The sequence below is a fragment of the Cervus canadensis genome, chromosome 6 (genome assembly GCF_019320065.1).
Source record: "Cervus canadensis isolate Bull #8, Minnesota chromosome 6, ASM1932006v1, whole genome shotgun sequence".
NCBI classification, from domain to species: Eukaryota; Metazoa; Chordata; class Mammalia; order Artiodactyla; family Cervidae; genus Cervus; species Cervus canadensis.
In genome coordinates, this window is record NC_057391.1 from 22,769,193 (window position 1) to 22,791,101 (window position 21,909).

The 21,909-nt window shown below is 38.6% G+C and overlaps 1 gene segment (V, D, J or C); it reads left to right on the forward strand.

Annotated features, from left to right (window-relative positions):
• Positions 1-3,755: 3,755 nt before the first annotated feature.
• On the forward strand, positions 3,756-4,420 carry LOC122444240. The segment is given in 2 exon segments: positions 3,756-3,875; positions 4,044-4,420. Coding segments are annotated over 2 exon segments (441 nt in total).
• The last annotated feature ends 17,489 nt before the right edge of the window (positions 4,421-21,909 follow it).

Here is a 21,909-nt window from a genome sequence, read left to right on the forward strand (position 1 = left end):
ACTCTACATTGCACATAACCGGTCCTCAATAAATATTTGCTTTATTAAATAGTATAAAAGAAGAGCTTTTGGAAGTTCTTTAATCCAACTTCATTTTACAAAACAGAAACTCACCCAAGATGACAGTAGAAAACAATTAGATACTAACTGATTTGGGAGGAGAAAGAAATTGGATTTTTCTCACTTCTTCTTTAGCATCTTTTCCCCTGTTTTCTACCTGTAGGGCCTTATTTCTGAGCAAAGAGAAACTAATGTAAGGCCAGCCATTTAGGTCACCGTAGGTTTGGATGTGGGAATCTATTTGACCACCTGAATAAAGAATCCCAATTTATGTGAATATTTGACACTTAGGGCGGGAAAGGAGCCTCAGGTTGAGCCTTTGTTGTTACCAGCAGACCAGTCCATCCTTCACAGGCTTCTGTAGTAATAAAGCTGAAAGTAAATGTGTCATCTCAACACTCAGATATAGTTTAAGAATGTTCCTAGAAAGAGCAGCTATATTCATTATTTCAGGGGGATTTCTTGAAGGCAAGATATAACTCTAGAGCATCACTAATACATTGTTATAAAAATGATTATTGGATCCAAAGACTATGGGAGAATATTGTCATCATTCAGTTTGACAGTCCATGAAGATACTAGAAAAAGCCTTCTCAGATCAACATCTTTTTATGGTAAGTCAGGCAATGTTCAATGAAATATTTTGGGGGCAGTAAATTTTGCCCAGGGGATGGCTGTGCCTGTAATAAACTTTAATATGTGGAACACTGTGCTAAGCAGAGCATATTCAAACTATACTATTCTGTCCTGGATACCATAACTTGAAAGGGGAAACGCTGACCTAAAGTCTCTCTGTCTCTTAGAAGAGGACAAATCTCCCTATAAATTATTAGGGAATTATATCCTATGGAGAATGGTAGAAAGAATAGAGGATATCTGGTGGCTCAGATGGTAAGAATCTGCCTACAGTGCAGGAGACCCGGGTTTGAAAGCTGGGTGGGGAAGATCCCCTGGAGAAGGGAACAGCTACCCACTCCAGTATTCTCATCTGGAGAATCCCATGGACAGAGAAACCTGGTGGGCTACAGTCCATGGGGGTCACAAAGAGTCACACATGACTCAGCTACTTTCACTTAGGAATGGAAACAGTTTATGTATGTAAAAACATACATTTTACATTTACATACAACTTTAGGTGTTGATTTCTGATTCTTTATCTTCAGTTCAGTCACTCAGTCGTGTCTGACTCTTTGTGACCCCATGAATCGCAGCATGCCAGGCCTCCCTGTCCATCACAAACTCCCGGAGTTTACTCAAACTCATGTCCATCGAGTCAGTGATGCCATTCAGCCATCTCATCCTCTGTCGTCCCCTTCTCCTACTGCCCCCAATCCCTCCCAGAATCAGGGTCTTTTCCAATGAGTCAACTCTTCACATGAGATGGCCAAAGTATTGGAGTTTCAGCTTCAGCATCAGTCCTTCCAAAGAACACCCAGGGCTGATCTTCTTTAGGATGGACTAGTTAAATATCCTTGCAGTCCAAGGGACTCTCAAGAGTCTTCTCCAACACCACAGTTCAAAAGCATCAATTCTTCAGCGCTCAGCTTTCCTCACAGTCCAACTCTCACATCCATACATGACCACTGGAAAAACCATAGCCTTGACCAGATGGAACATTGTTGGCAAAGTAATGTTTCTGCTTTTTAATATGCTATCTAGGTTGGTCATAACTTCCCTTCCAAGGAGTGAGTGTCTTTTAATTTCATGGCTGCAATCACCATCTGCAGTGATTTTGGAGCCCCAAAAAATAAAGTCTGACATTGTTTCCACTGTCTCCCCATCTGTTTCCCATGAAGTGATGGGACCAGATGCCATGATTTTAGTTTTCTGAATGTTGAGCTTTAAGCCAACTTTTTCACTCTTCTCTTTCACTTTCATCAAGAGGCTTTTTAGTTCCTCTTCACTTTCTGCCATAAGGGTGGTGTCATCTGCATTTCTGAGATTATTGATATTTCTCCCGGCAATCTTGATTCCAGCTTGTGCTTCTTCCAGCCCAGCATTTCTCATGATGTACTCTGCATATAAGTTAAATTCTTTATCTTAGCTGTCCTTAAATCTTAAAGGGTGCAAATGTGAATGAGAGATTATATTTATTCTTCATACCTCCAGAAGACCAGTGAGTACAGATCACAAAAAAGGGCCTTCACTCTTCTATAAATGAGTTAATCTTGCTTTCACTTTTCATGGTCAGTTATTTTTACCAAATCTATTTGGATCAGTTACCTATTTGTAATACTCCCATAGTAAACACAGGCAATATTTAGGGTTCCTTAGTTTTTTTGTTTCTTTGTTTTCTTACAGAGGTAATTGGAAAATGCCAAGTTATTAAAGTTGATGACAAAGGAGAGGGAGATAATTCTGGAAGTTTACAGAACTGAAGAACTTTATTAAGGTCTTGGGGAAAGAAAACTGTAGTGGAGTTTGGGAGAAAAATGATAGAGTCTGGAAACTGAGCCAGCAATAGCCAAGGCAGCAGAGATTCATGCCCTGAGAGTTGGTATATATTTTACAGGAAATTTCAATAAGATGTGAGTTAGTCATTGCATTTAGGCTAGGCCATGCCTTTTGATGGGCTTCTCTGGTAGCTCAGCTGGTAAAGAATCTGCCTGCAATGTAGGAGACCTGGGTTTGATCCCTGGGTTGGGAAGATCCCCTGCGGAAGGGAATGGCTACCCACTCCAGTATTCTGGCCTGGAGAATTCTATGGACTGTATAGTCCATGGGGTTGCAAGAGTAGGACACGACTGAGCAACTTTCACTTTCATACCTTTTGATACCAGAGAGTAAAAATAGCTATAACATAAATTTACATATGGTTACTTTCTGAATCTGCAACCTGATGTTTTATGAGGATTTTTACTTTCTCTCAATACTTTGCAGAATATAATCCACATAAGTGATAGGAATAGATTTCTTAAAGAATGTCCGATTTCTCATTGTAGATCAATACAATCTACAGGTTGAACTGTTTCCTAACTCATAGAACTTCTTCCTACTCCTTTATCTTTGAGATTTGGTCCTTTACCTCATCACGATCTTTGTTGAAGGAAGTTTCCACATTTTGCCTGATGGTACTGTCAATTCTCTGGGAATAGCAAGGTCATGGGCAAGACCAGCTTAGAGGAGCAGAGGTTGAGTTTGAAAGATCTTTGAAATATCAAATGATCTTCTCTGCTCTTTGATTTTCATGTTCCTTTCACAAAGACTTTTTTCTCCATTACAGACAAATGGAGATGTTAGATTTGGCTGAAAAGGAAGATTTTACTTTTTCTTTGTTTGAGAGAGTAAATCATGGTGCTTTCCTGATTTTAAACCTGAATAAATGGCAACAGCATTTACCTTCTTCCAATTTATTAACAGTGACTCAATCCTGTGCAGAGATTTAAATCTTAATCTCTGCATTCTTACTGTGCTTTAACTCTCTGATATACACCTAATTTGTTTAATCTCATGTTGTTTTTATGCATCTGAGTCCCTCATAATCACAGGGTATGAGAAGAACGTTTAACCAGAGAGTTCAGTAGCTAGAGATGTGACCACCAGATGGTGGTGCGCCTCTGCTGATCAGAACATGTGGAGGGTTCATTTGAAAGGGTTCTGAATGAATAGGCTTGGAGCAGAAGCAGTGCCTTTTTATTATTGGCTGGGTAGACAATGTGAGAAACCACTATGACTGCTAGGAAAGAAGGGAACACTTGATAATAGAAGCAGCTCTTCTGGCTGGAGACTGCAGATCCACAATTGATCCTAAATGGGGAAAACAATGAAGACATCCATTGGAGCTTTAATCACATTCTTGTGGCTGCAGCTGGACTGTGAGTTGAGGGTTTAAGGGAAATAGAGTGTATTAGTAGATATTCTTTAGATGCCAAGACTGGCTTTATTCAGGTTTCTTCTAGTTATTGTAGAAAAGGAAAAGTAAGCTCTAGAGCTAAATAATTTGACAACCCTTCTCCTTTCTCTAACTTCTCCTTTCTCCATAGGTGTCAGCCTGGGAAATGAGGTGGAGCAGAGTCCTTCTACCCTGAGTGTCCAGGAGGGAAACAGCTGTTTTATCACCTGCATTTATACAGATGTTATGTCAAACTACTTCCCTTGGTATAAGCAAGAACCTGGAAAAGGTCCCCAGCTCCTTATAGACATTCGTTCAAATATGGGTAAAAATGAAGGCCAGAGACTGACTGTTTTATTGAATACTACGGCCAAACATCTCTCCCTGCACATCGCAACCACTGAACCCGGAGACTCAGCTGTCTACTTCTGTGCAGCAAGGACACAGTGCTTCCCAGGCACCTGCTATCTGTACTCAAACCTGCGACTGGGGCAGCCCGCTTCCTGTGGCACAACCTTCAAGTTATAGCATTTGTCATAGTGTTTGTCTACAAGTGGAAACCAATGTATCAGACATGAAAAACATAGAAGAAGAAGATTAGGTTTGATATGATGCAGAAAGTGTTAAAACACATTCTGTTGGATGACTATTGCTTACTGAATTCTTGAAGGGAGTTAGGTTTTATTTTAAAATTCAGGCTCTAAAAATGACTTTATATTTGCTATCAGACTCCTCTTCTATAAATGAATGCTTGGGAACAATACTACATTCCTATTATGGGTGGGTTCTTAATGCTTGTGTTTCAAAAATTATGTATGTTATTTTTCACTTATTGTAAAAATTATATTCTAAATGTAGAAAATGTGTCTAATACAAAAATGTAAAATTTATATTTCTGCATCCAGATAATTTATTGCTAATATTTGATTTACTCTGTTTAAGTTCTAGTATGATTAGAATTCTGATTTTTTCCACTTAATATTATATCTTGAAATGAGCATTTTCAGTTTCATTATCTTCATCTCTAACACCTACTTTTTAATGGCTTCATGAGAGATTTTTCTAACAGTTATATTTAAATTTTTCTTTCTATATTTCTGGCAAAATTGGACTGTCCTTTCTATATATTCTGACTACTTTCTTGTTGAAAATGTGACCTTGGTTTTCTTTAGAGCCCAGTGATGGAGCATATATATTTTTGTATGTTTGAGGGAAATCAAAATAGAAAGTGATTTATTCAAGAATATAATTTGAGGAATAGGCTCGCAAATCTATTCTTCTTTTCAAAATGTTGTTAGTGTTCACGTTTACTCTCATGTAAGTTAGAAGGGAGAGTTGTGTCTTTTAATCAAATTCCCTTGAGGTATAATTCTGTAATCACACTGTGACCTAAATTAATTTCATGCAAACCTTGATTTTATACTTTTATCTTTTCAGGAATTTTATATGAATAGGTGAAAGTTGCTCAGTTGTGTCCAACTCTCCAGGCCAGAATCCTGGAGTGGGTAGGCTTTCCTTTCTCCAGGGGATCTTCCCAACCTGGGGATTGAACCCAGGTCTCCAGCATTGCAGGCAGATTCTTTACTAGCTGAGCCACAAGGGAAGCCCAAGAACACTGGAGTGGGTAGCCTATCCCTTCTCCAGCGGATCTTTTCGACCCAGGAATCAAACCAAGGTCTCCTGCACTGCAGGAGGATTCTTTACCAACTGAGCTATGAGGGAAGCCCCGTATGAATAAAGTCATACAATAAAAAACCTTTTGAGAAGCCTGCATCTTTGTCAGGTGGAGCACATGGTACTAGGCATGTGTATAATCACTTTCCCTGCCACCGCTCTCACTATTTTTTAACCCAGATGTTTTGAACTTTTAAGTTATTTTACATAAATAATTCCTCATTTCAAGTGTTTGAATTCCTTGAGAAATTTTATTTGTATTTCTACAAAAGAAACATTATGGCAACTGATAATGAGCAGGTTCACTGCAGTGTTGGACCAACTCATGATAAAGTTAAGACACATTCTTCATGCAAAGCTAACTGTACCAACTCCATTATGAATTTTTCTAATATTTTTAAGGCAAATTTTATTGGTCAAATTTCACTTTAGCAGTACCAGTTGGGGTATGTTTATTATTTGGTGTTTACAGGAGTTGACACTAAATAACATCTCCAACAATTGTTTAACATTGTTGCACAATCAATGGGCTTGTTGAACCAAATTATAGCATTAGGATGGTTACTGCTTCAAGTGAAGCCAATATGTTAGTAAATTATTTTATTGGTAGGAGAAAATCATAAAGTAGGGGAAATCATAAATAAATAACACACTAGTGTTAAAGTGGGCAAGTACCACTAAAAAGATGAAAAATAGAAGAATGCAAAGGGTAGTGTGACAAACAGTGGTTCCAGACATCTTAGAGAATTCTCTAGTGGTCTTGGATGGAGATATCCACTTTAGGCAGTTGTATATTTGTTTCAAGGACCGTGGGTCAACCCCATCTTCTCTGGACTATCTGCTTCTGATCATTCTCTGGAGAACCTCGGTTTAATATCTCTAATGTAAGTAACTTTACAATTCTTGTCAATTAGGGATGCATGATGTTATAGTAGTTGGTACACATGCGATAAAGAATCAACTTCTTGTACTTTACCTGCTGAACTGATAACAAATGGAACATATTAAAGTCATTTCCACAAGTTCAATGGCAGTTTTTCTCTGGGTATTTTGCCAGCACTCAGTCACCCAGGTTGCCAAAAAAAACTGATTAAATGAAAGGCTATGAAATCAACCTGTGCCTGTGATGAAAGGACTGATTATAGTGGGTTTATCTATTTAGTTCATTTGGTGAAAGATTGGAATATGTGTGATTTGGGCCCTTGTGAATTACCTGGGCATATCAGGGACCAGCTGATAGTGAGACAACGTGTGACTTTGTGGGGGAAGAAAGCAGGGCCATGGGGGCCAAGACTAATTAATAATGTATTAGGCCACAGTAGTTCAAGGGTGTCTGATACTGTAATTCATTTAAGTTCTAATATTTCATTTGTTCTTTCCACTTCTTCAGAAGATAGAGGTACAATAAGAGTAATAAAATTTCTGAGTGAGGGCAAAACTTTATATAACTATCTCAGAGAAACTTGCTTCCTTATATAGATACAATTAGAAATGACACAGGTAGTACACACCACATCAAGTTCATTTTTAATTATGGTGAGTGCTGTGGTTTATCAAAATGTTGCTTCAACCCATGTGAAGAATAAAAATGCTATTACTAGTACATACTCATAACGTATGGAGATGTGAAATTGTTTAAATTTCTTTTGGAAATACACAAATATTTCCTTGGTATAGTATTCTAGTTTATAATTGACTTTTACAAGTTTTATGGGATCTTGTGGGTTCCAAGAAATGCATGAGCTGACCCCAATATCTACCAGTCTAGAAAAGTTTTCCCGCAATATTTTCTTAAATGTTGCAGCCAATATTTCCCTAATGCCATATCTCAAGAATTTGAATAAGAGTTCAATGGAGATCATTTGGCTTCACCAGACAGCTGTCTTGGCTTTGTTATAAATTGCCCTCATGGATCAAACAAATCAATCATTCCTAGTCATTCCTTACAAAATCAGGGTCTGGCATTCTGAATCTAAGATGGAATTTTTGTGCCTTTCCGGGGATTTGCCTTTATGTTCTAGAAGAGGTTCTTGCATAAGGACTTTACTCAGAAAGTTACGTTTAATGTGATAATCTGCTCGATCATTTTTTCCCCATACTCTGCAGAATCTTTCATGCTGAGAGACTTTGTCTTTATGACAAAATTTCTTTGAGTAGTATGATGACATCAAATAATTCATGTATTTAGTGTTCATTTTAATTGGAGTACATAAGACATATGCCAAAACTAAGAAAAGTCAGAGATTTAGGAAATCTCATTGTCTCCATTGTATTTGGAAGCTATGAACCGCATTCAAAACCTACCAACATTGAATATAATTTTTTTTTTTTTTGTAAATTGACTTGTCCAAGAGAGATGCACAAGTTCAGCTACTTGAATTAATTATACTTCCCCTAAGGATTGAGTTTTACAAAGGGTCTGGAGTAATTATTGCATAAACAGCCTGGTATTGTCCCTTTCAATTTTTAAGATTAAATACTTATTAATGAAGAATTTTGTATGAGAATGTCTGAAAGATCTGTTCTGGACACAGACACTTCTTGAATGACAGAAGTGCAATCATGAGAGTCCTTTGATTGAGAGATAGATTCCAGTTGAATAATGGGAGGAGAAATTAATAATGTTTATTCAGCCAACTGACACGAAAACGTTGGGTGTTTTCAGAGAGTTATAGTGTATAACTCAGAGAGCAGAGCTGTTTGTACTGCATGTGGTACCATCAGATTTAATGGAGATTTTAGAGCAAGATTTGATAACACTTCAACCAGTTTAGTTGAGGCTGCTGTTATTTTGAGACAGGGCTGATAAACTTTGGATACTGTATCATGAGGTAGAATAATAGGCCAGGGGTCTTTGTTATTTGCCATGATGTTGAATAGTATTCCCAGAGCATGGCCTTACTTTTAACAAACATATGCAGAGAAAAGTTTTCATTACCGTCAATAATACTGCAATCACAGTCCTTTGTAGGTATGGGGTCACCTAGGAAAGGAAATGGCAACCCACTCCACTACTTTTGTCTGGAAAATCCCATGGACGGGGGAGCCTGGTGGGCTGCCTTCTACAGGGTCACACAGAGTTGGACACGACTGAAGTGACTTAGCAGCAGCAGCATGATATCTTCTCCATAGAAATGGGCATACAGAATATAGAAGCTTACTGTGGTTCATTTAGGGTCTCAACTGAAATAAAGGGAAACGTGTAATTTCAAAGATTTGATAACCAGGAGAGCTAACTCTGGTGTCTAAATGGCCTTTATGAATGAGTAGAGCTGGGCTGTAAAATCTAACAGAGAAGAGTAGGGGACCTCTGTGATAGGACTCAGTGTGAGTGTGCGGGTGTGCTGAGTCACTTCAGTCGTGTCTGACTCTGTGACCCTATGGACTGTAGCCTGCCAGTCTCCTACATTGGCAGATGGGTTCTTTCCCCCAGCACCACCTGGGAAGCCAATTGCTGAGTCTTGTTCAACTCTTTGCAATCCCATGGACTGTAGCCTGTTAGGCTTCTATGTCCAAGGAATTCTCCAGGACAGAATACTAAAGCAGATTGCTGTGCCCTCCTTCAGGGGATTTTCTCAACCTAGGGATGAAATTTGGGTCTCCTGCATTTCAGGCAGTTTCTTTACTATCTGAGCCACCAGGAAGCCCCTTAATTTGAGCAGTTTCAGTCTAAATTCTTCAGCCAACTGTGATTAGATATTTTTGCTTTTGACCCAAGACAGGCAACTGAACATTGACAGTGAAAAGAAATAATGCCTTAACAGCAAGAAGAACAAAAAAGTTACAATAATTAGCCCAAACAGCTTTCCCTTCTCATTATTAAATGGTTTATTTCTACGTTAGGTGGAAGAATAGCATACATAACTGTGAGGATGCAAGCTTATTATATCTTACACTGATTCCATAATGTATTACACATAATATTTTAAAATAAGAGCTACCTACTCAGTTCCTTCACAGATGCAATGACTGAACACAACATTGGTGGGGTCATCAATCTTCGCTGCAATATTAGATTTAACTCGTTTTTATTTTCAGATGTAATTGATATCAACTGAAGAGCTGGTTACTGCAAAAGGAAGTTTGGGTTGAGTGAGACTCTCACCTGGTCCACAGAGAAGTTGACATGCCCACATCAACTTGCTACTCTAGGAAACCCCTGTTTCCTGTTGTGGAGCTGCAGCAGCACATACCCAGCAATTCTTCCCTAACCCTGTCAGGCTCATCTCACCTTGCGCACCCTTGACATTGAAGAAGAAGAAGATATTTTCCATCTAGTGGAAGAGTTGAAACATGCTTCTCTCCAGCCTTCTGAAGGTGGTCATGGCTTCACTGTGTTTAGGTAAGGATGGACTCAGTGGGATTGTGACTCCTCTGTGACCTAAAGACTAGGGGAACAGACAGTCTTATGGGTACCCTGGGAAGAAGGGGTAGTAGGATCTAAAATAGGATTTCTTTATTCCACACCACTTATTCCTAAAGTTCTGATTCTATTTTTTTCCTTTAGGACCCATTATGGCCCAGAAGGTAACTCAAGACCCAGAACCAATGTTAGTACAGGAGAAGGAGGCTGTGACCCTGGACTGCGCATATGACACCAGTGATTTAAGTTATAGTCTATTCTGGTACAAGCAGCCCAGCAGTGGGGCAGTGATTTTTCTCCTTCGTCAGGATTCTCATAGCAAGCAAAATGCCACAGAATGTCGCTACTCATTGAATTTCCAGAAAGCAAGCAAATCCATCACACTTGTCATCTCAGCTTCACAGCTGGAGGACTCTGCAGTGTATTTCTGTGCACTGAGAGAGCCCACAGTGAGACGCACGTAGGAGGGACTTGTACCAAAACCTAGGGCTCTGCTCCACCTGCTGTGGGGACCAGGGCAGGGAATTGGCAGCACAGACGGAAGTGGCTAGGACGACAGTACAGGTGAGGGTTGGAGGGAAGACACTCACCCTGAGAAAATATCTCTCTCGGTTCATAGACCGTGTTCAGAGCTATCATCAAAAACACCTTTATCCCTGACTCATTGTCTTGAAGGTAGACGTATAGCATTTTTAGTCAAAGATCAGAAAGAAAGAAAAGCCACATAAAATATTTGCCATTTGGTGATCAGATTGAGCTAGAAGAATTGGCTAAGGAAGTTCAGAAACACATGATGAAAAAATCAGTAAAAGTATGTGTGAATTGTTGGTTTTTCAGATCAATTTTTCAATAAATATTTATGGATTATATATTGTGTGGATGAAGAAAAATTCTCCTCTACCCTCTTTGTGTCCCTGGTTAGGCCTAAGAATTAAACTGACCTAAGACAGATTAGAGGAGAAAAGCATGCAAATTTTGTTAAATTTGTACATGTACATGGGAGCCTTCACAAGAAAATGAAGATCTGAAGAAGCACCCAGAGCAGGGATAGTTTTTATACTTGTGAATGAAGAAACAACAAATCTGTGAAGAACTGACAAGACCATGGGCTAGTGATAGTCCACTTACCCTCTGTGTATCCTCATCTTTCTTGAATACAAAGAGTCCTTGGTGCCATTATAGAATCTCTCTTCAAAAAAAGAATTTATTTAATGCTTTTAGGCAGAAAAAAAGGGATCCCTTCCTGCATTTACTCAAAATAATTTTTATGTCAAAGAGGCATCATTTGGGTTGACATATTCTGGATTCCTTCAATTATGTTATAGGCATTGTTTTCAATAATGAAGGTCCTCTCAGAATGATGTCTCTTTTTGTAGACCACGCTGCTTTATACTATATCTGAATTAGTTTGATTTAGGCCTGTTTGGTGTGAGTCCATGGTACTCATATTTACTTTTTAAGGTGACTATTATGCAATTTTTCTCAGTTTGTAAAGGACTTTTAATATTTTTCTTTATATTTTGGTTTTTACCTTATCTTCAAACAAATTTCCCTCTATATATTCCTACATGTTCATATCTCTATACATAATTAACTTTCTTTTTTATATTTATTTTCAATTTTCTTCCAAGTACAAAAATGTTATTTAGATTAAATAGCTATAGTATGTAACTCAAAAAATTAGTATGAACAATAAAACAAAATGAAAGAAATCAAAGTGAAGGAATTAAAGATAAAGCAGAAATTGACTGATCAAGGGAAAATAATAAAATCAATAATAAAACCATAATCTGACATTTTGAAAAAGATTATTTTAATACTTGAAAGTGTATTAACAGATGGATTTGATCTGGAAAGATTTCCTTTCGACCTGGCATGATTCACTCACTATAGCTGTTCAGAACATATGTATTTTTGCAAGCTTATCTGATTTTGGTAGCTCTTACAAATATTTCGATTCCTCTCTAATTTGACAGAAATTATAGGTTTAGCATTTATTCCTTTTCTTTAATCTCCTTGTTGCACTTAGGTTATTTCTGTGGTATATAAGAAAAAAATGAGGAGTTTTTCTCAACCATATTTACATTGAAATCTTGGCTTCCACTTACTGCTTGTGTATTTGTCTTTTATTGTGAGGAGCTCCAAGTTTTACTTTAGAAGGTGCTGGAGTAGTAACTGTGGTTCAAATTTATGAGATGTATAGATGCTTCAGATTTCTGGATTGCATCTGAAAATTATTCTCCTTTCTGTCCATAAACCACTCATAAATCTTCTGGAAGTCTCACAACAATGATGATTCTGTACAGGTCAAACCATGGTTTAAATGAAGTAGGTATATAGGAAGGACTGGACTTCATGAATAAAGGCAGAGAAAAAGGGAAGAATTTTGGCTTTTACCACTTGTCTTTAATATTGTACCAGGGGTTCTAGTCAGTGCAATAAGGCAAGAGGAAGAAACAGAAGACAAAGAGTTTTGAAAGGAAAAGTGAACCTATCTTTAGTCACAGATGGTATAATTGTCTGAGTATAAAATCCACTGGGATCTATGAAAGAAATCTACCAGAAAAAATAAGAAAGTTACAGTCAATATACACCTTCCATATGATCGAGCATTTCATCCCAGGTATTGACCTAAGAGAAATGAAAGCATGTCTATAAAAAAAAGTATTCACACATATTCAGAGCAATTTTATTTGTAACAGTCCTAAACTGGGACTAACCTAAATGTACATCAACATGTGAATAGATAAGAAAATTGTTTCATATCCATATAATGGAATACTACTCAGCAACACAAAAGAATAAGCCATTGATACTTATAACCATGAAAGAATCTTAAAATAATTATGATGAATGAAGCCAGACAAAAAGTATATATTATCCCATTTATATCATGTTATAAAATATGCAAACTAATTAATAACAAGTTTTGCATGAAAACGGGAGTAGGAGGTGGGGAGAGGGTTGAGAGGACCACAAACAGATGTGAGGAAACTTCTGGTGGTGATGCACAGTTCATTATCTTGATTGTGATGATGGTTTCACAATTATGCATATATATGTACATACATATTTGTCTAATCTTATGAAAGTTTACTTTAAATAAGTGCAGTATATTTTTATGAAAATTATGCTTTAATAATGGCATTAAAATCCAAATTTAAGAAATATCTTTCTTCATTGTTGTACAAGACTTCTGCTGCTGCTGCTGCTACTGCTGCTAAGTCCCTTCAGTCATGTCCAACTCTGTGAGACCCCATAGATGGCAGCCCCGTGACTCAAATGCAAATATTTGTCTTCTACATTCTTACTGGCCTTAAAATAATTTTTTTTTAAAGCGTGGATAACAAATTTCTGCATCCGTGCATTCTATACTTATTTTTTTGACTCAGCGTCGTCAAACCTGTATTGTTTTCCCCCTTTATATCAGAATAAAAGTTTTTAGCTGCTTTTCCTGAATTCCTTTCTAGCATAATTTTGAGGCAGGTTCTGACAATGTGATTTGGAAGGCAAAGGAGAAAGGAAGAAATATGTGAGGCCAACCAGTATGAGTCTGCTTTTCCTACTTAATCGGAATCTGGAAAACCAGTCACACGTTGACTTTGGACTCATGGAACTCCCCGATCTGAAACTGTGGAGAGTCAACTCTCTGAAGGAAACTGAGCTAAGCTCCCATCTATGTGTCTAGGGACTAATGATTCCAGGGGCTTTACTGACTGTTTCCTTCTCCAGAACTTTATCCTGAGAGCCCTTAGGATTTTTGGTTTCTTTTAATTTTTTTTAAATAAAATGAACATTCATAAAAAGCCAGATTAAAAAAAAAAGTGACCTAAAGAAGACTTCTTTTTGCTGTTGGTACTTCACAGAGAAGGATCGTTTAACACAACCTGTAGAGTCATGGGCTTCCCAGGTGGCACTAGTAAAGAACCAACCTGCCAGTGCAGAAGACATAAGAGACGTGGGTTCAATTCCTGGGTCAGGAAGGTCCTCTGGAGGAGGATATGGCAATGCACTCCAGTATTGCTGCCTGGAGGATCCCATAGACAGAGGAGCCTGGTGGGCTACAGTCTATAGGGTCACAAAGAGTCCAACACAACTGAAGCGACTTAGCACAGTATAGGCATGGAAACATTTTTCCATTCTGAGCCCAGAGCTTTCTCCCTAAACCTTGGCAACCACCTTTGTCTAGACAATGATCACAAATAAAATTTTGTTGGACTGTTTTCAAAAAAACCTCTTATGGAGCTTTCAAAATTACAAGTTCACAAGTCTCAATTCTGGAAAAAATGATTCATGAAATTTGTGGTGTGTCCGGAATCTGTAATTTTAAATCATGCACATATTGATTCTATCATCAGCTGCTGTATAAATGTCAATTTATAAGTCTTTAATGATTTGAAAAGCTGGGAAAGAACAGTCCTAACCCAAGCTCCAAGCTTTTGACAAAAATTCACATCTTTAGGGTTCCAGACACGGTGGAGGAAAATTATTTGGTTAAAGTTTGGCATCAAAATGTTGGTATAACATTTTGCTTATTACTTATTACATTAAGTGATAAAAAGTGTACTTGAGATTAGATATCTACTAAGTGTATTGTTAGTAGGATTTAATAAGATTAGTATTTGTTGGTCACATAGTAAAGAATCTGCCTGCAATGAGGGAGACACAGGTTCGACCCCCAGATTGGGAAGTTCCCCTGCAGAAGAGAATGGCAACCCACTCTGGTATTCTTGCCTGGAGAATTCCATGGACAGAGGAACCTGGCGGGCTACAGTCAATGAGTTCACAGAGAATCAGATACGACTAAATGACTAATACTTAGCCAGGTTGAAACTGTGAGAGAATAAGATATTCATATCAGAACATCAAGTAGAATTTCATAAATTCAATTATGGTGTTTCTTTCTGGCTAGGATTCATATTTTCGTTTTCAAATGATTTTTATATTCAGAAATATATGACTATTAGTAAGATATGTGATTTTTCCTCCTTAAAAGCTTTTATTAAAAGATAGAATTCCTTACAATTGATATAATTTAGGACTAGTCCCTCATAGCTCAGTTGGTAAAGAATCAGCCTATAAAGCAGGAGATCCAGGTTTGATTCCTGGGTCAGGAAGATCCCCTGGAGAAGGAAATGGCCAACCACTCTAGTATTCTTGCCTGGAGAGTCCCATGGGCAGAGGAACCTTGCAGGCTACAGTCCATGGTGTTGCAAGAGTTGGACAAGACTTGGCGACTAAACCAACCAACCAAGGAAACAGTGCATTTCAAAAGGTAGTGATTCCTCAAAGATTGTTTATTCATCATGTTTGTTTAATTGGACAGATATTTGTGATGTAATAAATCTCAGTTTACTACTCTACATATTAGGGTACAGTGTTGAAAAAAAGAATCACTCAGTAATGACTTGATTTTTTATTACTTCTAAGTTCAACACCAAACGCTTTTCTGGTATTTGATGAATTATGGCTAGCTCACACTGAATACATGAGGATGTAAAGGACTGTTTTAACATGCTCAAGGAAACTGGTATCTTTTCAGTTAGACTTACCCTAAGGATGTTCTGTTAAAGGACTTCTGTCAGGTAGAGACCTAATGACAGAATAGACCTAAGAGGTTAGAGCAACTTGGTCAGATTCCAAGTGCCATCTGAAGACTGCTATATATCTCAAAAATAAAGCTGGGGATGTGAACATGTTCGGGAGACTAGGTTACAAGCATCCCATTCCTCTCTCTGTCCACAAGGGGATGCAGCTTCCTGACACCAACGCATTTCCTGTGTGAAAAGCAGGCTGCAACTTGTCACTTCACTGTGATTTCAACCTTTCTTCCTCTTAAAAGAAGAAGTGTCAGGTGTCGCCTCTTTATTCGGGTGACACTCCAGAGATGAGCTCCTCTCCAGGTTTAGTGACTGTGATACTCCTAATGCTTGGTAAGTAAAATGCCTCTTAAAACACGGATTCGGGGAGAAGCCAAGATGGCGGAGGAGTAGGACAGGGAGACCACTTTCTCTCCTACAAATTCATCAAAAGAATAACTGAACGCAGAGCAAACTTCACAAAACAACTTCTGATCGCTAGCTGAGGTCATCAGGAGCCCAGAAAAGCAGCCCATTGTCTTCGAAAGGAGGTAGGACAAAATATAAAAGATAAAAAGTAAGACAAAAGAGCTAAGGACGGAGATCCGTCCCGGGAAGGAAGTCTTAGGCGGCATTGCTTGGGGTAGGGTCCGGGACTGAGTGCCCTGAGGACAATCGGAGGGAGCTTCTGTGAGTTGCCAACTTGAACTGTGGGAGACCAAAAGAGAGAGAGAAAATTAACCTGCCCGAACACACTGCCGGCCGTTGGCAGAACAAAGAGACCGAGAAAGTCCAGAGAAGAGCTCGCAGGCTGCAGACCGGCCCAGCCCTGCCGGAGGCAGGAGGCAGGGGGGAGGGGAAGGTCGCGGCGAGACACAGGGCGCAGGCACCCGACCAGCGCGGGCGGGGACTGGGGCTGGGGACGCGGAGGGCAGAAGGCGCACGCACCCGACTGGCGCCAGCGGAAACTGAGACTGGGTCCGCGGAAGGGAGTGGGCGCGCCACAGCTGGGTAGAGTGCGCCCACCAAGCCCCTGGCTGCCTGGACCGCTCTGACGGGGAAGGCACAGAGAGCAGGCGCAGCTTTTCTTTCAGCGCTGTTGTGGAACACCCGAGGGCTGGAACCTCGCGCAGCGCTGGGCGCGCTCCATATAGAACAGCCGGGAGCCTGAGCAGCGCAGACGGAGAAATCAGCGCCAGCCCCTCCCCGCAGTGCCAGCCCCTCCCTGCAGTGCCAGCCCCTCCCCGCAGAGTGACTGAACTAGCTACCTGAGTAAGAGTCCACCTCCGCCCGCCTGTGTCAGGGTGGAAATGAGGCTCTTAAGAGACTGGCAAACAGAAGCCAAATAAACAAAGGCAACCGCTTCAGAAGGGACTGGTGCAACAGATTAAAATCCCTGTAGAAAACACCGACTACACCGGAAAGGGCCTGTAGATATCGAGAAGTGTAAGCTGGAACGAGGAGCTATCTGAAACTGAGCCGAACCCACACGGACCGCAACAGCTCCAGAGAAACTCCCAGATATATTTTTACTTTTTTTTTTCTTTTTTATTTTTTCTCTTTTATTTTCCTTTAAAATTCCCTATTACTCCCCCATTATTCCTTAACTTTCATTTTCATAGATTTTCATGATTTTTTTAATTAGGGAAAAAAAAAATTTTTTTTCTCTTTTTTTTCTTTTTTTTTTTCTTTTTTCTTCTTGTTTTTTCTTTCCTTTTTCTCTTCTATTTTCTATTTTTCTTTTTCTCTTATTTCTTTTAAAGTCCTCTAGTACTCCTCTACTACTCCTTAATTTTCATTTTCAATACACTATAACCTTACAAAAAAAAAAAGAAGAGAAGCCCTATTTTTAAACCAAAGATTATTCTCTCCCAATCTTGACTCTCTGTTTTCTACCTCAGAACACCTCTATTTCCTCCTTTCCCCTTCTCTTCCCAATCCAATTCTGTGAATCTTTGTAGGTGACTGGGCTACGGAGAACACTCTGGGAACAGACAGCTGCGTAGATCTGTCTCTCTCCTCTTGAGTCCCCCTTTTTCTCCTCCTGCTCATCTCTATCTCCCTCCTCCCTCTCCTCTCCTTCATGTAACTCTGTGAACCTCTCTGGGTGTCCCTAACGGGGGAGAATCTTTTCGCCATTAACCTAGAAGTTTTATTATCAGTGCTGTATAGTTGGAGAAGTCCTGAGACTACAGGAAGAATAAAACTGAAATCCAGAGGCAGGAGACTTAAGCCCAAAACCTGAGAACACCAGAAAACTCCTGACTACATGGAACTTTAAGTAATAAGTAACCGTCCAGAAGTCTCCATACCTACACTGAAACTAACCACCACCCAAGAGCCAATAAGTTTTAGAGCAAGACATACCACGCAAATTTTCCAGCAATGCAGGAACATAGCCCTGAACGTCAACATACAGGCTGCCCAAGGTCACACCTAACACATAGACCCATCTCAAAACTCATTACTGGGCACTCCATTGCTCTCCAAAGAGAAGAAATCAAGTTCCACACACCAGAACACTGACGCAAGCTTCCCTAACCAGGAAACCTTGACAAGCCAATTGTCTAACCCCACCCACTGGGTAAATCCTCCACAATAAAAAGGAACCACAGACCTCCAGAATACAGAAAGCCCACTCCAGACACAGCAATCTAAACAAGATGAAAAGGCAAAGAAATACCCAACAGGTAAAGGAAAATGAAAAATGCCCACCAAGTCAAACAAAAGAGGAGGAGATAGGGAATCTACCTGAAAAAGAATTTAGAATAATGATAATAAAAATGATCCAAAATCTTGAAAACAAAATGGAGTTACAGATAAATAGCCTGGAGACAAAGATTGAAAAGATACAAGAAATGTTTAATAAAGACCTAGAAGAAATAAAAAAGAGTCAATTAAAAATGAACAATGCAATGAATGAGATCAAAAACACTTTGGAGGGAGCCAAGAGTAGAATAACGGAGGCAGAAGATAGGATAAGTGAGGTAGAAGATAAAATGGTGGAAATAAATGAAGCAGAGAGGAAAAAAGAAAAAAGGATCAAAAGAAATGAGGACAACCTCAGGGACCTCTGGGACAATGTGAAACGCCCCAACATTCGAATCATAGGAATTCCAGAAGAAGACAAAAAGAAAGGCCATGAGAAAATACTCGAGGAGATAATAGCTAAAAACTTCCCTAAAATGGGGAAAGAAATAGCCACCCAAGTCCAAGAAACCCAGAGAGTCCCAAACAGGATAAACCCAAGGCAAAACACCTCAAGACACATATTAATCAAATTAACAAAGATCAAACACAAAGAACAAATATTAAAAGCAGCAAGGGAGAAACAACAAATAACATACAAAGGGATTCCCATAAGGATAACAGCTGATCTATCAATAGAAACCCTCCAGGCCAGAAGGGAGTGGCAGGACATACTGAAAGTAATGAAAGAGAATAACCTACAACCTAGATTACTGTATCCAGCAAGGATCTCATTCAGATATGAAGGAGAATTCAAAAGCTTTACAGATAAGCAAAAGCTGAGAGAATTCAGCACCACCAAAACAGCTCTTCAACAAATGCTAAAGGATCTTCTCTAGACAGGAAATGCAGAAAGGTTGTATAAACGTGAACCCAAAACAACAAAGTAAATGGCAAAGGGACCACACCATCATAATTAACCTAAATGTAACTGGGTTGAATGCCCAACCGAAAGCAAAGATTGGCTGAGAGGATACAAAACAAGACCCCTATATATGCTGTCTACAAGAGACCCACCTCAAAACAAGAGCACATACAGACTAAAAATGAAAGGGCTGGAAAAATATTTCACGCAATACGGAAGGACCAAAAAGAAAGCCAGGAGTTCCGCAATCTATTCAGATAAAATAGACTTTCAAATAAAGGATGTGAAAAGAGACAAAGAAGGACACTACATAATGATCAAAGGATCAATCAAAGAAGAAGATATAACAATTATAAATATATATGCACCCAACATAGGAGCACCACAATATGTACGGCAAACACTAACAAGTATGAAAGAGGAAATTAATAGTAACACAATAATAGTGGGAGACTTTAATACCCCACTCACAACTATGGATAGATCAACTAAACAGAAAATTAACAAGGAAACACAAACTTTAAATGACACAATGGACCAGCTAGACCTAATTGATATCTATAGGACATTTCACCCCAAAACAATCAACTTCACCTTTTCCTCAAGTGCACACAGAACCTTCTCCAGAATAGATCACATCCTGGGCCATAAATCTGGTCTTGGAAAATTAAAAAAAATTGAAATCATTCCAGTCATCTTTTCTGACCACAGTGCAGTAAGATTAGATCTCAATTACAGGAAAAAAATTGTTAAAAATTCAAACATATGGAGGCTAAATAACACGCTTCTGAATAACCAAGAAATCATAGAAGAAATCAAAAAAGAAATCAAAATATGTATAGAAATGAATGAAAATGAAAACACAACAACCCAAAACCTATGGGACACTGTAAAAGCAGTGCTAAGGGGAAGGTTCATAGCATTACAGGCTTACATCAAGAAACAAGAAAAAAGCCAAAAAAATAACCTAACTCTACACCTAAAGCAATTAGAGAAGGAAGAAATGAAGAACCCCAGGGTTAGCAGAAGGAAAGAAATCTTAAAAATTAAGGCAGAAATAAATGCAATAGAAACTAAAGAGACCATAGCAAAAATCAACAAAGCTAAAAGCTGGTTTTTTTTTTTTTTTTTCAAAATTGACAAACCATTAGCAAGACTCATTAAGAAACAAAGAGAGAAGAACCAAATTAACAAAATTAGAAATGAAAATGGAGAGATCACAACAGACAACACTGAAATACAAAGGATCATAAGAGACTACTACCAGCAGCTCTATGCCAATAAAATGGACAACTTGGATGAAATGGACAAATTCTTAGAAAAGTATAACTTTCCAAACTGAACCAGGAAGAAATAGAAGATCTTAACATGACACATCACAAGCAAGGAAATCGAGCTGTAATGAAAAAATCTCCAGCTAACAAAAGCCAGGACGGCAGATGGCTTCACAGCTGAATTCTACCAAATTTTAGAGAAAGCTAACACCCTATCTTAACTCAAACTCTTCCAGAAAATTGCAGATGAAGGTAAGCTTCCAAACTCATTCTATGAGCCACATCACCCTAATTCCAACACCAAAGTGCCAACAAAAAGAAAACTACAGGCCAAATAAACTGATGAACACAGATTGCCAAACTTACAAAATTCTAGCAAACAGAATCCAACAACATATTAAAAAAAATCATACACCACGGCCAAGTGGGCTTTATCCCAGGAATGCAAGGATTCTTTAATATCTGCAAATCAATCAATGTAATACACCACATTAACAAATTGAAAGATAAAAACCATATGATTATCTCAATAGATGCAGAGGAAGCCTTTGACAAAATTCAACACTCATTTATGATTAAAACTCTCCAGAAAGCAGGCATAGAAGGAACATACCTCAACATAATTAAAGCTATATATGACAAACCCATAGCAAGCATCACCCTCAATGGTGAAAAATTGAAAGCCTTTCCCCTGAAATCAGGAACAAGACAAGGGTGCCCACTCTCACCACTATTATTCAACATAGTGTTGGAAGTTTTGGCCACAGCAATCAGAGCAGAAAAAGAAGTAAAAGGAATCCAGATAGGAAAAGAAGAAGTGAAACTCTCACTGTTTGCAGATGACATGATCCTCTACATAGAAAACCCTAAAGACTCTACCAGAGAATTACTAGAGCTAATCAATGAATATAGTAAAGTTGCAGGATATAAAATTAACACACAGAAATCCCTTGCATTTCTATATACTAACAATGAAAAAACAGAAAGAGAAATTAAGGAAACAATACCATTCACCATTGCAACAAAAAGAATAAAATACTTAGGAGTATACCTACCTAAAGAAACAAAAGACCTATACATAGAAAACTATAAAACATTGATGAAAGAAATCAAAGAGGACACAAACAGATGGAGAAACATACTGTGTTCATGGATTGGAAGAATCAATATTGTCAAAATGGCTATTCTACCCAAAGCAATCTATAGATTCAATGCAATCCCTATCAAGCTACCAACGGTATTTTTCACAGAACTAGAACAAATAATTTCACAATTTGTATGGAAATACAAAAAACCTCGAATAGCCAAAGTAATCTTGAGAAAGAAGAATGGAACTGGAGGAATCAACCTGCCTGACTTCAGACTCTACTACAAAGCCACAGTCATCAAGACAGTATGGTACTGGCACAAAGACAGAAATATAGATCAATGGAACAGAATAGAAAGCCCAGAGATAAATCCACGAACCTATGGACACCTTATCTTTGATAAAGGAGGCAAGGATATACAATGGA